This window comes from Acomys minous, assembly GCF_964271855.1.
Source record: "Acomys minous genome assembly, chromosome: 1".
Classification (NCBI taxonomy): Eukaryota; Metazoa; Chordata; class Mammalia; order Rodentia; family Muridae; genus Acomys; species Acomys minous.
Window position 1 is genome coordinate 184,737,448 of NC_140483.1, and position 16,358 is coordinate 184,753,805.

At 40.1% G+C, this 16,358-nt stretch overlaps 1 protein-coding gene across 4 annotated transcripts in view; it reads right to left on the bottom strand.

The window, feature by feature from the left end:
* Nucleotides 1–2,566: 2,566 nt before the first annotated feature.
* The window catches only part of LOC311600959 (cytochrome P450 2J4-like), a 57,232-nt gene continuing 43,440 nt past the window's right edge, over nucleotides 2,567–16,358 (bottom strand). The window contains exons 8-9 of one of the 4 annotated variants that reach the window (XM_084788175.1): nucleotides 3,851–3,963; nucleotides 2,567–2,677 (exon numbers count right to left, since the gene is read on the bottom strand). In XM_084788175.1, coding sequence (XP_084644301.1) covers nucleotides 2,653–2,677; nucleotides 3,851–3,963 — 138 coding nt within the window. In that variant the 3' untranslated portion in view covers nucleotides 2,567–2,652. The other 3 variants (XM_084788173.1, XM_084788172.1, XM_084788177.1) reach the window with 3 other exon arrangements.

The window sequence follows — 16,358 nt, forward strand, 5'->3', positions numbered from 1 at the left end:
GCGCACAGCTGCTTATCCAGCTCCAAGTAGTCAGGCTGAAAGCACATAAGTACAAATTACATTATATGGACTGAGCAGGTTGTATTCACATATTTCAGAATACAAACACACACACACACACATACACACACACATACACACACACACACACACACACAAATTAAAGAAAAAGAGGTCATGAATTTGAAAGAGAGCAAGGGAAGGCATATTGGGAGGTTTGGAGGGAGGAAAAGAAAGGGGAAATTATGTAATTATAATTACAAAAATTAAAATAGCTTAATCTAAATATTAAATTGAATATTACAAAAGAAATATCTGAGACCATTAGATACCCTGATTTGCTTACCCAACATGGCCAGATTGATTAAATATTCTCATTTCTGTCTCTCTCTGTATACTTGTCTCTTTAAAAAAACATTTTCTATTTATTCTTTGAAAATTTCATACTTGTATAATACAGTTCATCTGGATTATCCACTCTGTACTCCTGTAATTCATATCTTGCTTTTATATATTTTTATCCATCAATTTGCTTTTAAATCCTCTTAGTTCACTAAATGTTGCACATATACACACACACACACATATGCATGTTGCATATGTATACACACACACATACACACACACACATGCTCTGGGTCATTCACTGGGGCTCTGAGAACCTATAGTGACCATATTCCTTATAAAATTGGAAAATGATCCCTTAATTATTCACCAACTCTCAATAGCACCCCAGAATCTCCTCTTTGCTTCATTATGGGCCTTTTAACTGGCTTGATCTTCTGCAGTTCTTACAGAGCTAACCAAAGCTGTTGTGAGTCCGTATGCACAACAGCCATGTCCTGTTCCGTGACACTACTTCATAGCTCTCCTTCCAACAGCCATGTCCTGCCCCAGGGCACTCCACTATTTCACAGCTCTCCTTCCAGTGTTTGGTTTCTTCATATTCCTTTAGTTTCTTCTTCCATGAAACCACAAGGAACAATAGGTGGGCTTACCAGGTTGTATTTATACACGGAGACACATGGATGTTACAGCAGTAAAGAAGATGCCATACACTGGAGAGAAGGGACACAGGGTCAATTGAAGGGGAGAAAGTAGGGGAGAAATGACGCATACACAGCGCTCCTGCAGGGAATGCTAATCAACTCAAGGAAAATGAAGGAATAACACATATAAAGAATCAATTAAACAAAAGATGGTTTCCTTGTGAAAATAAAGAAGATTGAAAAACAATTAGGTAAGTTAACCAAAAGAAGCAGAAAGAAGTTGAGAATTAATAAAGTCTAAGTGAAAAGGGAGATTTTGCCTTGGACACCAGTGGAGCTCAGCCTCTTTTATTGGCGTTTTAGATAGGTTGGCAAGTTTAAGCAGACAGACTGTTGGAGTTGTGGCTTTCCCCTTCACACCTCAGTTACACAAGGAACTGGAAAGAATTAGAATTTAATTTGGTAAGTATAATTTACATAAGCATTTACTTATAAATTACTTTGGTAGTATATACCAAATATAAAGACCTAAGTACTTGTAGACAGTACATAGCTGTTAATAAAGTTGGATTTTTAAATGATTTTGTAGCTTTTATTTATATCTATAACTTACCAGCTTTAAAGTTACTGTTTTATTTTTAGTAGCTTTAAGCAACTGATAATTGCAAATCTGTGCTCTGAAAGGCTTGAATCAGTATTAAGCAGAACACTTGAGTTTTAAAGACACAGACTTAGCCTGAGTTGTTATGAAGTTCTGAGCTCTGAGCCTCAACAGTCATTGACAGTTTGCTTTTAAAAGAGTGTTTCCTTCCTTAGTTTAAGTTGAATAAGATAAGAACTTTGAAACACTAGGCTTTGAATGAGACTGTTTGTTGGGATTATATCTCCCTCCTGTAATCCTCATTATGAAAAGGACATTTAAATAAAAAGTTCTTTTTAAAAAATACACATACATATAAATCTATATATCCTTTTGACAGCTCAGTAAAAACATTACCATTTTCTTTTGTATATTACAAATATTTTTGAGGGCTGGAAAGATGACTCAGCCATTAAAGGCTAGCCTCACACCAAAAATATAAGAAAAAAATTTGAAAAAAATTTATTTTAATAAAGATTTTAAAGACATGTTGCTTAGAGGAATGTTGATTAACATAAAGCATTTTATATTAGTATTATCCATATAATTCTTATTTTACCCAAGACTATTACTTAACTGGAATAAATTGTTTTCATAATATTTTTATTGATTATTTAGAAATTTGACATCATGAACTCTAAGCATGAAAATAAAATTTTGATTAGTTTTTTCACTAGAACCTGTTTTGGAAGGAAATCCATGTCAAAATCTATGTGCAGAACATTAAATCTTGTAGCTTAATGAAACATTAGTCATACAGTTCCAATGAATGGTGTTTTATATAAACAAATAATATTTTAACATTTTCTAAAACACTTAGTAGACTCTCATATACCATTTTAATAGGTTTTTAAAAACTTTAGCCTAGCCATGTTTATTAAACAATATGTATTTATCAAGCCATGTAACAAATAACCCAGACACTCACACACATAAGTATGGACTAGTACATTTTAATTGGGCATTATATATATATATATATATTTTCAGTACTCAATACAAATAAATTAAAAATTGAAGTGATCATAGATTCTGCCACTTAGTTTTCCTGTGAGACACAAAAGAACATGTGGACATAATTATCAGAGACAGACAAGACATAATTATGTGCAATATAGTTGTCCTTAGTATAATAACCAAATTGAAAGCTTATATATATATATCCATATCTCTTTATGATATGAGTAAGGCTGAGCAAAAAGTTCAAAAGGTCAAGTTTATCATGTGGACTTCAGGCAACTTCCTTTTTTATTTTTAGAGCTAGCTATCTGTGAATGAAATGTCATTACAGATAAAGCTACCACTCTCGATGTTAATTTAGGTTAAAAACATTTCCTCTTCTAATTTGTAGTGGATCTAAATTCCATCCCTCATACTTGCTTGTGTATCTAAGAGAAAGAAGGGAAATAAATAGACGTACAGCTTCATGGACCAGCTAGCAGCAGTCGGCCTAGTACCAATCGCCCCCGTCTCTTAGCCTGGACTATATACAGATACCCTGGGCTATATACAGATGATCTGCCCCATGGTTCCTGGCTTTTGGTCATCACTAATGCTTATATGGCCACTTTCCCCTCTAGACACCCCTAGTGTCTTCTAGATCAGGAATGACTCCATCCACTGTTAACCGGCAGAACTTACGCTAAGCTCTCTACCATGTTAAGATCGTATTGCTCATGTAGTTTAAAGTCTAAAGGCAGCCGGGGTTTCAGCCTCTCATGAAATTAGAATGCGTTCAGTCTAAATTCACCTATTTTGGCCTTAAAAGTTAGAGGAGTCAGCTCCTTCCTCAGAACGTCATGAGTGTCGCGAAGCTGGTGGAGTCCCTGTTGTCTAAGCAGTTAACATGACATAAAGCAGAGAGGCATGGAGGGAGGGGGAGGGAGGAGCAGACAGTCCCTTGCATGACTTGGGGGTGACAAAACTATTCCTACTGTGTTGAATGCAGAATGTGCTGCTGTCTCAGGCAGCCCCCATGGTCTCTGGTTGCTCCCTTGTAGGCTAGAGAGCCGCTTAGGACATTTGGGAGAATAACTTTTATGCTAACGTTCTCTAGAAAAGTTACAAATTATTTCACCTACACAGTAATAGGGTTTGGGTGAGTCAGGGGATTTCTACCTTTGGTGCCAGTGGTACTTTTCAGCACAAGTGGGACCCTGAGGTAACTTGTGAGCCATGTGTAGCAAGAAAGATATGCTGAGTGATGATCAGGGAAACTTACCAACAGTGCTTCAGGAGGGACACTGAGTACATAGAAACCTTAGCTGGTACAGAGACATAACTGCACACTGTCATCTTCTGCGCCTGGGGAGTTCCTCTAGACTTTTCAGAACCCTGTTTATGCCAAATTAGAATTGTTGGCTTGTGGTATAGTAAAAAAGAAAATCATTTAAGCATGTGTGCTAGAGAGAGCACGAGCTCGTCAATACGCAAATGTTTATTAAGCCTATCACAGGATGTGCTCCGCCTTTGTTCCTGTCTTAAACCAGGCTAGGCTATAGGCGTCCTCTCTTATGAAAATGATTTGGCTCAGCTTGGACTTAAAGAATGGTGAGGCAAGGTCAGGGGACAATAGGTGAGGTATGAGTCTGAAAATAGTTACAATCTTTGACTGTTGACCAAATCAAAGGAGATCAGAGCTACAGAAAGCAGTTACCAAAACCCACCTGAAGAGACAGTACTAGTGATTTGGATAGAGGGGTTCCATGTTGGTACCTGGCAACTCCATTGAAAAGTAGTTTGTTTGGGGGAAGGTGTCCCACATTTGGGCACCATAACTCTTGACACAAAACACACATTTTGCCTCAAAGGAGTAGGATGTAGTTTATTCTGGACATAAGTATGAGTAACGGTGGCCCAGGAACGCAGATTCAATTTACCCTAAATCTTCATGAAGTGTTATAGCACCTAACAAAGGAAGTCATAAGACACGGGGCTCTACAAACACATTGCGAACACCTCAGAAATCTCTGCTTGAGGCTTAGAGGCTGTTACCATGTGTTGACAAGCTATCTCAGTCTTTTGGTTGGTACAAGTCAGTGGTCTGTTAAATTAACATACTCCAAAGGTTTCACTTTAGGTCTTATGCAAAGGTAGACTCTTAGTGACTATTAAAGGTTGTAAAGATAGCCCAAGGTAGTGTGTTACCTGCCAAGGGCCGGCAGCCCTTCAACCTCTCCACAATCACTACAGTTCTAGTCAGTAAATCAGCCTTTCAGAGACTACATCAAGGACAGTTCTTTATAGGAACATTCTCGACCAAGCACATGGAGGGAATCTCAATTGTCATTTGTGTAGTCATAGAAATATTGTTGTTTTCCTATTTTGGTACTCCTAGGGAGACTATCTGAACATGGGCTTTTGTAAACTCAGCCTGATTTCTAAGACAGCGTGGATGAAAACAACGCCCCTCCCCAGAGTTCCTGAACAAACAGACAACACTCTAGCCACTTCATTTCTGCATTAAAAAAATACTGCCTGTTAAAATTGCTACTGTTGGCACACCTGATTTGAAAAGTGTGTGTGTGTGTGTGTGTGTGTGTGTGTGTGTGTGTGTGTGTGTGTCCATGTATGTTTGGATATGGATGCTTTGGAGACCCTTCACTCTATTAACATATGGGACTCATTCTCTCTCTCCTTCCTCTTCCTTTGAATGTGATTAACTAAAATGTGTAATTTTAACTGATTACACACAGCTTTACTTCCTTAAAATGTTAACAACTTATTTATGAAATTTCACCTTTGTGTGTGTGTATGTTCAAGAGAGCACACGCCACAAAACACCTTTTAAGGTCACAGGAAACTTTTTGGAGTCAGTTCTAAACTTGTGCTTTTTTGTGGGTTCCAGAGACTGAACTCACACTCTCAGGCTTGTGAGGTAAGTATCTTTGCCTGCTGAGCCATCTCTCTGGCCTTGTGGACTAATTTACATGTCAACTTTAAGCCACCTTCCTGAAGTGATTTGGACATGGCATTTCAAATGTTCACTAGGGAGACTGACGCAGAAAATTTTTGTCACAGAATTTCTGACAGAGATTACCGACAATCTTAACATTTAAAGAAGGATTGGATTATTAAAAATACGCTTTTGAAGGCCTAAGAACATCCCTATGGTGGTTTGAATAAATGTCTCCTACAGGCTTCTGTATTTGAAAAGTCGTTCCCACTGGGTGGGGGTGTTTGGAAAGGACATGGGACCTTTAGCAGATGGAGGATTGCTAGAAGAAGTCAACTTCTCTAGGTGGACTTTGAGGTGGTCTAGATTGACCTCACTTTGTGTTTTTTCTCTCAGCTTCCTGCGTGCAGATGAAATGTGGTCCAGATGCTCCCCCACTGCCGGCTGGGTGAGTCTCACACCTTTACCACCGGGACAAACTCTACATCCTTTTCTTCTCTAAAGCAATGTTTTGGAGGGTCTGTGTGTTTTATTGCAGCAACAGAGAAGGAAGGGATATAATTGCTTAAATGCCTTCTGCTTGGCAAATGCACTGTGTAAATTTGAAAGATTAATTTTAGAATCAGCCAGTGTGTAGAGCTATCTTTGTATGATTTCTGGGCTTCATTCTGTATGAGGTAGATATTCTTTTTTGCCTAATATTTGGATGTTCTGTTTTTCTTTTGAAGTAATTGCAAGTTGAAATATATTTTATTGTAAATAATATTATAAGTTGATGTGTTAAAATCTAACTTGATTGTATGGTTATTGAGATAAGACTAGTATCACAAAAAATACAGGTTTTGGGGCTTAGGTTTTGGAGTTTCTGTTTCATTGTATCATTAAAAATATTTGTGTTTGCAACGGAAAATGGTCTTGTACTATGTGCAGTTATATATATACACATATGTATAATTGTATGTAATATGACAGATGTGACATGACAAGATGTAGAAGATTTGTTTACCTTTTAGTTTTCAGATAGATTTCTACTGAATGCACAATGACTATATCTGTAAATGCCATTGCCAGTTTGTTGGGAATATAGAAAAAACTGATAAGGCTTTTAGAAAAACAAACGTTAAGAGAGAAGAATGATATGTAGCTAATTTGACCATAAAAATTCTGTTTCTAAGGAACCTTTTCTGCTTTACATTTAAAGCAATTTGACATAGAACATTTGTTATCTTTTAATAAGATAAGAAAAGGATTAACTTTAAAAGGGAATTTAGAGGCTGGAACACTGGCTCAGAGGTAAGGGCACTTGCTGTCAAACTTGACTTCCTGAATTTAGATCCCTGAGACCAAAGTGGTAGAAATTATAGAAATCATTCACATACATCTGTACACACACACACACACACACACACACACACACACACACACACACACACATGCACGCACACACATGCACAAATGCATGCATGCACATACACACTATTCAATAAATTAAAATTATAAAAATATATGTGTACTGTTAATTTTGTAGGACATTTGCCAAAGCCAAGGCTTATTTATGTATCAGCTTATGTTAAAATATTTTTTCTTATTTTCATAGTATTTAAATTTTTTATTATTTAATTATTCAAATTACATCTCAATTGTTTTTCCCTCACTTGTATCCTCCCATTCCTCCCTCCCTCCTGCTTTCACCCTATTCCCCTCCCCTAGGTCTGTGACAGAAGGGGACCTCTTCCCCCACTATATGGTCACAGCCTATCAAGGCTCATCGTGGTAGCCTGCTTATTCTTCCTCTGAGTGCCACCAGGCCTCCCCACCAAGGGGAAGTGGTCAAATATGGGCCACCAGAGTTCATGTCTGAGTCAGACCCCACTCTCCACATAATTGTGGAGAATGTCCTGTCCATTGGCTAGGTCTGGGTAGAAGTTCGATGTTTACTCCATGTATTGTCCTTGGTTGGTGCAGTAGTTTGAGCAGACCCCCTGGGTCCAGATCCACCCATCATGATGTTCTTCTTGTAGGTATGTTAAAACATCTTAAATGACCATTTTCCTATCCTTTTACTTTCTTTCTTGTGTTTCGTTTGTTTTTATTTTTATTTTTTTATTTTTTATTATTGTTTTTTTTTTGGTTGAGTTGCTTAGTAAAATATATGAATCATGAAACCAGTTAATCCTTTTAACCACTTCAGAGACTGCAGTTCAATAATTTAAAATACATTCACACAGTTTATATTGAAAATCCATACAATATATTCTGGTGACAGTTTCCTTTCTCCTATCTCTGCCTAGATCCTCCCTAACTCCTCCCTCATATGACTCTATGCCTTTTCCCCCCTCTCTGTCTTAAGCAATGGAACAGACAAATATAAACAAACAAGCCAGAATTTTAAAGACATTGAAAAAGCACAGGAAACACATACACATACACACTCCATAAAATACACACAACTCCCCTATCAGAAACTATAATATAAAAACAAAAAGCCAGGCAAAACAAAAAAGCATCCTAAGAGAAAAATTTCTATAAAAACATGCATTTATTTTGTGTTGGGCATCTACTGCTGGCCATGGGGCCTGTTCTTAAGTGTGATTTTTATAGCCAGTGAAACTGCGTTGAAGAAAACTGATTTTTTTTCCTTGCAAGTGGTTGAAATGACCACTTAGATGCAAATGCTTTTAGGTGACTTGGGTGATGAGTGGTGACTCAGTGGTTAAGAGCAGTTATGATTTTTACAGAGAACCAGAAATTCTCAACCAATTGGAGCCTCAGTTCAAAAAGATCAGAGAATATTAAGATTGACCTGAGGGTGAAGGCTAAATTAGTCTGGCATAGATCACCAGTGTCACCAACCTGACCAGCAATAGTGCCTGAGAAAACCTGAGTTGAGGGTCGTGTATGGTATAAACACCAGGATATTGGCCAAGCAGAGCCCACTCTCCAGCTTGCTAGGCCCCCTTTCTACTCAGTTATCAGACTCCCTTCAGACCAGGAGTCCCCAAGCATGTTCACCGTCATCCAGCGTCTGAAGAAACACACAGGGAAGGCAGAACTGTTATCAGAAGATGGAAGGCTGAAAATATTTGGACACTATTTTATATCTGTGGTAGGTTAAATGAGAAATATCCCTCATAGGTTTACATATTTAAACATCTGGTCTCTGTTTGATGGTGGTGATGGGGAAGTTATGAAACCTTTAGGGGGCAGAGGCTTGTTGGGAGGAGAACGTCTCTGGGGATGGGCTTTGATTATTTATAGCCCTGGACCACGTCACTTAATTTTTTCTTTGCTACCTTTATGCTGATGGAACTATGATTTCTCAATTTCTTGCTCTGCTCTCTGCTGTCATGGCTCCCTTGCAATCCGGGGCTTCCTTCTGGACACGTAGGGAAAACCAACCGTTTCATCATTAAGTTGCCTTTGGTTATGGAGTTCCATCACAGCAAGGAAAAGTAACTAATATTAATATTGGGACTGATCTTTTGTTAAGAAGGACATACATTTCGTTTTGGAGAAGTATGTAAGATATTGAATCTTGCAAATAGCAAAATGATTGTTTATTGTACCCAGAGCTTAACAAGCCATTATAGTAGGGGCTTAGAAGACAGTGCCACTGAGTATACTAGAGAGTGAGAGTGCAGCTCATGAGGTTTCAAACGGAAGCAAGGTCTGCAACTACACCTGGCTAAAGGCCGTTTTTGCGACATTCTGTCCTTGCCATGAGAACTTGTGCGAAGCCAAATTTAAAAGCATGGGCTCATTACTCTGATAGAGGAGATTTCATAACAGCACAATATTGAGACTGTGGCATGGTTATTGCTGATAATTCATATGCAGATCTATAACAAAAAGGAGGAAGTAGACAGCAATAAGTACAGAGTATAGTTTGGAGAGCGAAGGAACATTAGGAGGCTTAAAGGAACAGTCAAGGCATACACTGAAAGAGAGGCAGCAATAGTTGAGAAGGTTAGCAGTCTTTTTCTTTTCTCGAGATGGGGTCTCTCTGTGTAGCCTTGACTGTCCTGGACTCACTTTTGGAGACCAGGCTGACCTCGAACTCACAGCGATCTGCCTGCCTCTGCCTCCTGAGTGCTGAGATTAAAGGCGTGCGCCACCACGACCGGCTAGGTTATCATCTTAAAGAGCGGCTTCTTGCTCTGCACTGAAGCAACGGAAGACTGCCCAAGAGCAATATTCCACCTACCAAGTACCCAATCTGCGAAAGGACAAAGCCTAAAGGGTTGCTTGTACCCAAAGACAGTTGCGTCTATATAGGAAGGCTGGAGCTAATCTCAAAAAAATAATTCCAGCCATAATAACATCAGAAAAAATAAATAAAACTTGTCCCTAGAAATAACAATGCCTCAACGCAAAGAAGATGCTAGACAACGGAAGACTCTTCATGCTCGCGAACTAGAATAATTAATATTTTGAAATTGATTTTATTACCAAAATCAAGCTGTGGGATCTCCTTGAAAACTGCAATGACATCCATATGGATATATAAAAAAGTTATAAAATTCTATGATAGCATAAAAAGTTCCAGTAGGTCAAACTAATCCCGAACGGAACACTTGCTAAAGGTATCATAGTGCAGTTGTACTAGTGAGCCACAGTAACACAAGAAGAAAGGCGTTGGCAATAAAACATATAGATAGAACACAGAACACAGGTCCCAGAAATAAATGATGTTATGTGCTCCACCATGCTAGGGTTGACCACTTTCTTGGATAAGCCAGTTAAACCAGCCAATTAATAGTAAAAACAGAAAATAAGATAATTATTTAATGTGGTCACAATGCAAAGAAGAACAAATAGATCTAGCTTGCTCCTCCCCCACAGCTATTATTGATATCCTGAAATGAAGCTAAAGTCTAAATATAAGGCAAGAGATAAGGCAAGCTAAGCGTCTAGCCAAGATGTGGTCCCACCCATCGCTGTCTCAGATCCACGTCTCTCAGTAAGTTCAACTGACATGATGTAAATCTCCCTCCAGGAGACAAAAGTCCTCCTCTGGAAGGTAAATTTCTCCCCTGGAAAACCCAGGGCTTCGGAAGTGTCTTACCCAGCTGGAGATTCTTGGGGTAATGCTAGTGTCCCGGGCTCCATGGCTTCAATAACGTCATAGCTAAAGAAGGAGGCGGAAGTGTCTGTTATGAAAATATTTGTTACTGCCAGACATGTTGGTGGCATGTACAATGAAAGAGAGAAGTAACCAGTGAAGGGCCAGTCTATAGAATAGGAAAAAAAATTCGTCTGCCATTTGCTTAGCAGGTGCTTGATGGCCAGATTATAGAAAGTACTAAGAAAGAAACAACTCAATAAATTTGTCAAAAAACTGAACAGATGCATCTCAAAAGAAGAAATACAAATGCGTAATAAATAAATGAAAACATCAAAAGGTTTAGCACCAGGAAATACAAATAACAACTCCACTGAGAAGCCATCTCGCCCAAGTCAGAACGTCTTTCATCTCTAAAACAAAAGCAACATGTGTTGGTAAAGAACTGTTACTCAATTTCTTAGCACTGGAACCAGTAGACTTAGAAATATAGACCTGGCCATCTGCCCTCAATAGGACAACTAAACAGACATGGAGAGAGAGAGAGAGAGAGAGAGAGAGAGAGAGAGAGAGAGAGAGAGAGAGAGAGAGAGGAGATTCATACAATGTGACCATGCTGAGATGAAGAGTAAAGAAGCTCGGTACAAGTTGAGGTTGAAATCCAAGGCAAAAAGTGCTCACAACTGAGCAGGCCTGGTCGAGGTTTAATACCCACCATCATTACACATACTTGTCTGGCATCCGGTCTCTCCTACAAGGTGGTCTGACAAGCTGTCAGGATGTTGGTTCCTCTTTGGGCCGCACCAGATTTCATCCTTGTCCTTCTTACAGCATGACTTTCCTGGGGAAAATGGCCATCCCTTGGGGACAATTCTTTCAATAGTTTAATAGCCAGTTGAATGGTGGGTGCACAATTGTTTCTTTATTCTTGTCATCACAGTTAAAGAAACTTCAAGTATTATTGGTGATAATGAATGTAAACAAGTAATCCACTGTATGTGGAAATAAGTATAGGAGATCCTTAAAAAACTAAAAATAGAACTTCCTTGTACTCCCGCTGTCCCACTCCTGGGCGTACACGCAGAGGAATCAAGATCAGCATATAATAAAGATAACAGCATTTCCATTTTTACTGAAGCCCTATTCACTAAGATATCACATTAGCTATCCCTGGGAAGATGTAGACAAATGCCCATTCACCTTAGACTGGACACCAACCAAAGGACAAAGTCCTGCTCTATCAACGCCCAGCTTGTCAAATCAATGTGTTTATTAGGCTTAATCACAGAGCATAGGTGAACCACACCTTACACCAAACTATCTACAAGGCTGAGCATCTGATAAAATTGCCAGCGAATCTGGAAAGGTTCGAATGTTGCAAGTCCAGAGACCAATTACAATTTATATTATAATTTCCTTAGCTCCATTAATAGCCATTCCTTATTTATCTGTTCCTCTATAACCAACACAGGTTTGTCCAGACGAATCTTATCATATGCTTGGTTATGTACTGGGAACAGCTGTTGACAAGGGACAGAAAGCATTTTCACTTTAAGAGTGTTTTTAGAGCTAGAACACGTGACATTGAAAGAACACCTTTTGATGTTTTTAAAGGTTATGGGGGCAAGAGTGGCAGGCACTCATGATAAAGGAGGAACACTCGATAGAAGTATTTGTTCTTATTCAGGTCCAGTTTGAAATGATTTCTGACTAGCTTGGGGCTGAGGACCCACATTTTTTCTTTTTTTTTTATTGAAAAATAAAATAATTCATATTACATCTCATTTGCTATCCCATCCCATGCATCCTCCCATTCCTCCCTCTCTCCCGTTTTCACCCCATTCCCTTCCCTATGACTGTGACTGAGGGGGACCTCCTCCTCCTGAATATGAAGCTAGGGTATCAAGTCTCTTCTTGGTAGTCTGCTATCCTTCCTCCGAGTGCCATCAGGTCTCCCCATCAAGGGGACATGGCCAAATATGGGGCACCAGAGTCCGTGTGAAAGTCAGTCCCCAGTCTCCACTTAACTGTGGAGAATGTTCTGTCCCTTGGCTAGATCTAGGTAGGGGTTTGATGATGACTGCATGTATTGTCCTTGGTTGGTGCCTTAGATCGAGCAGAACCTCTGGGCCCAGATCTGCCCATCATAGTGTTCTTCTTGTAGGACCCTCTGGATCCATCTATTTCCATATCTCCTATATTTTTCTCACCTAGCATCCCAATAGGATGTCCTCACCTCTATTCCACTTTCCTGATAAGTGAAGACTTTCATGGGACATTCCCCTTGGGCTAGTGTCCAGTTTTAAGTGAGTATATACCATTAGAGTCTCTCTACTTCTGGGTTAGCTCACTCATTATGATCATTTCTAGTTCAATCCATTTGTCCACAAATTTTGGAAATTCCTTGTTTTTAATAGCTGAGTAGTATACTTTTGAACGTCTATACCCATAGTGGGTCTTTCTGCAAGTGGAGGCATATAATGTGAAAATCTTAATGAGTGCCTTCCCCGCCAGAGAAAGATAAGACTATGACTGATATTTTCCACCAGAGGGCACTGTTTAGTCTCTACTCTGATCTTAGGGTCAAACTAGTGCAGGAAAACAGCATGTATTTGTTTTTTAAGGTTTGGGTCAAAGTGATACAGTCTAGGGGTGTATTGTTACCCCTCTGGGTGGCCAAAGGAACATAGATTGGAACATCCCCCATATCTGCTTTTATAATAGATTTGACTGACATGAAGACAATCCAAAAGGCACTTATGTCTCTCACTGAGATTATCAGATTATGGAAACAGTAGAGCCCAAAGGAATGGAAATTGCCCCATCAATCTCATGCTGGGAAAAGGAAAAGGCCCTGGCCAGAGAGGAAACTTGTATCTTAGGAAGAGATTTCACACATTTCTAACAACTTTTCAGATCATCTAGCAGGTTGAGGCTAAAGTCTAGACAAGGTGTGTCAGTGATGGGTGGGTGGGACACGCCTTGACCAGGGCTGCCTATGTGTGCATATTCTTGGCTCTCTAGGGAAACCTTCATCTTACCACAGGACCCTGAAGATGACTTAGGAGAGTTTCTGGATCTCTTTGGTCCTCTTCCTAGTATGGTCACTTGGAATAGATGTCATTTTTTCGTTTCCCACATTTCAATTTAGCTTGTTTTAAACTTGCTATGGTTCATGATTTTTTTTTCCTACTGAAATTGCTTTTATGTTGGAACATGGAATTTGTGGTAACCTAAACCTGTGTTCCTGGGCCATGATCACTTCAGATGGATTCAGAACAAACCGTCTCTTATTCCCTTTAGGATGAGAGCCCTTGCTTTTACATCCAGATCAACAGCATCAAGGATCAACAGGGAACTCCCAACAACCCCAAGGGCCTCAGATTGGCTTCTTGCACCCATTTTCTCCCCAAATGTGCTACTAGAGTTTACTTGTTACTGAGTACATATTAACTGGCCCTGGCTAAGAGGTCAAATAGAAACTGCTTCCATTGTTGCCTGCTTTGTCTGCCTGAGATTAGCGAATCCTCCCTTTCCACCTGACTGCCAGGAGGACCACTCTGAGGCAGAGGAAGCTACGGTAGCCACAGGCCTTCCAATTGGGAGCGTCTTCGGGTCTTACTTCTGTGGCGACCCTGACAAGTGCAGCTTTATCTAACTCTGCCGCTCTCTTCGTTCCACTTACAAACGAACTGTTTCTATGGGACAGAAGCAATCGCGTGTCTACAAAGGGAGGACAGGACAGCTGAGGAAGCAACTGAAGCTACACATTTCTGTAAAGTGGCTTACAACTTAAATGAGATTTTTTTTAATACGCCTTGTTTCTTTACATACACTTTAAAATGGAGAATAATTATTCTTTTAGCAATTTTTTATGAGCTCGTGAATGGTACACCCTGCACTCACTTGGGCGTCCAGCAGGCCCGGATTTGTTTCATTTCTTACTCCGACTCCTGCTTTCTCTTTACAGTCGCCTCAGCCTGTCTCCTCCTGTGTGTGGGCATCGGTGCTTCTTCCAGCGCATGCCCTTCCTTCTCTTCCTTCTCGTTCCTTCTCCAGCATCGCTGTCTAGGGACCGCACAGATGCGGTGGCTGACTGGGGAGAGCGTGAGGCCATTTCTGAACTTCGTGCTCAGCTTCTCATTGATTGGGGGCTTGAAGGTAAATTGTTGCATAAGAGCAGAGAAGAAAATGAACAGCTCAGACCTGGCCAGTTGCTCTCCCAGGCAAGCTCTCTTTCCTGCGGGACAAAAACGGAAGGTGAGTCACTTTTTCAGATAACTTTGGTGCATCTTGGGGGCTGGTGTCGCCATCTTCCTACTGGAGATCCTGAGATGACCCTGGGATTTGTGCCCAGCTGACATCTTCCTGATTTGTCCATTAGAGTCTGATTCGAACTGGCATTTCCCGGATTTGGAGTAGCAGTATGTCTGAGACTTGCGTTTTCACTTTGCCAGCCCAGGAAATTGTCACTGTCCCTTGTATCCTGGTTCCTTGCATTGAATATTGACATGAGGAAGTAAGACCTGGGCAGGAGGCATTCTCACAAGTTTGGGAGACATTGCTGTAGGTCCCCTCACACAAGACACACACACACACACACACACACACACACACACACACACACACCCCATATTCATCAAAGTGTTCATATAAACACATGTGTTTGTAAGTGTATCCACTGTTGTACCTTTCTTCTCGTCAGACTCTCTATTGGACATCTGGGTCCACATGGGTGACCTTGGATGATCCAGGGCAACCCCAGCACTCCACCGTCCTCTTCCTCACCAAGTATCCCAACAGCACTGCAGCACTGCACACAGTCTCTAACCCAACCTTAAGCCCCTGTTTGTGCGTATAAGTTTGTGTATATTTGTGCTCATCATGTGCACACATGTGTATGGATGCCAGAGGACAGTCATTGGCGCTGATCTCCAAGTGCCATGTTCCCTACCTTTTGTAGATAGGGCTCGAATTCTTTAGAACCTGCCAAGTTAGCCAGACCATCAAGTCCCAAGAGACTCTCCCTCCAAGTGCTAAGATTATAAGTCCATACCCTGATGCTCCAAGTTTTCTATGTGAGTTCTGGAGATCAAATTTTGTTTTATACTCCCAAGGCAAACACTTTACCAAGTGAGATGTTTACTCTGACACCAAGTGCTTTCTTTCTTTGAGAATAATACACTTTTGACTGGAAAAAGTTTTTTTTTTATGTCAAGCCAGGAAAAAGAAATCTATAAAGAATACAACAAGGATTCTTAAATGAGCATTCAGCCAAAAGTGTTATTACTATTTGGACATACTTTCCACTGTCCTATGGGGTTTCCAGCAAAATTATGATAGCAGGAATGATCGCATGCATGTTCTCCTCAGGCTAATATGTAATAAGCTGCATTGGGTTTCAAGGCCATTAAACATTCTAGAATTTTCTAACAGATGCATGGTTACACTTGATTATCTGCCTAATACATATTGTTGAGGAAATAAAAAGAAAATGGACCCAAAGAGCTGGATGGAAAATGTAAATGTGTCACAATGACACCAGCATCTTATGCTACATCTGCGTTTTTTTTGCTGTTGTTTCATTCTTCTCTGCTTTCCACATGTTATTCCCGTTACATGTCATGAATAACATGGCTAGCAACTCATTAAACTTCCAAGATTCTCCTGTAAGAGTCCATATACTGTGCCATGCAAAGTTAGAAGCCAGAGTTAAAGATGTGACCTGCCTGAATCGCCCTCTGTGACTGGCTAAACCACTCTGTCAGGAAG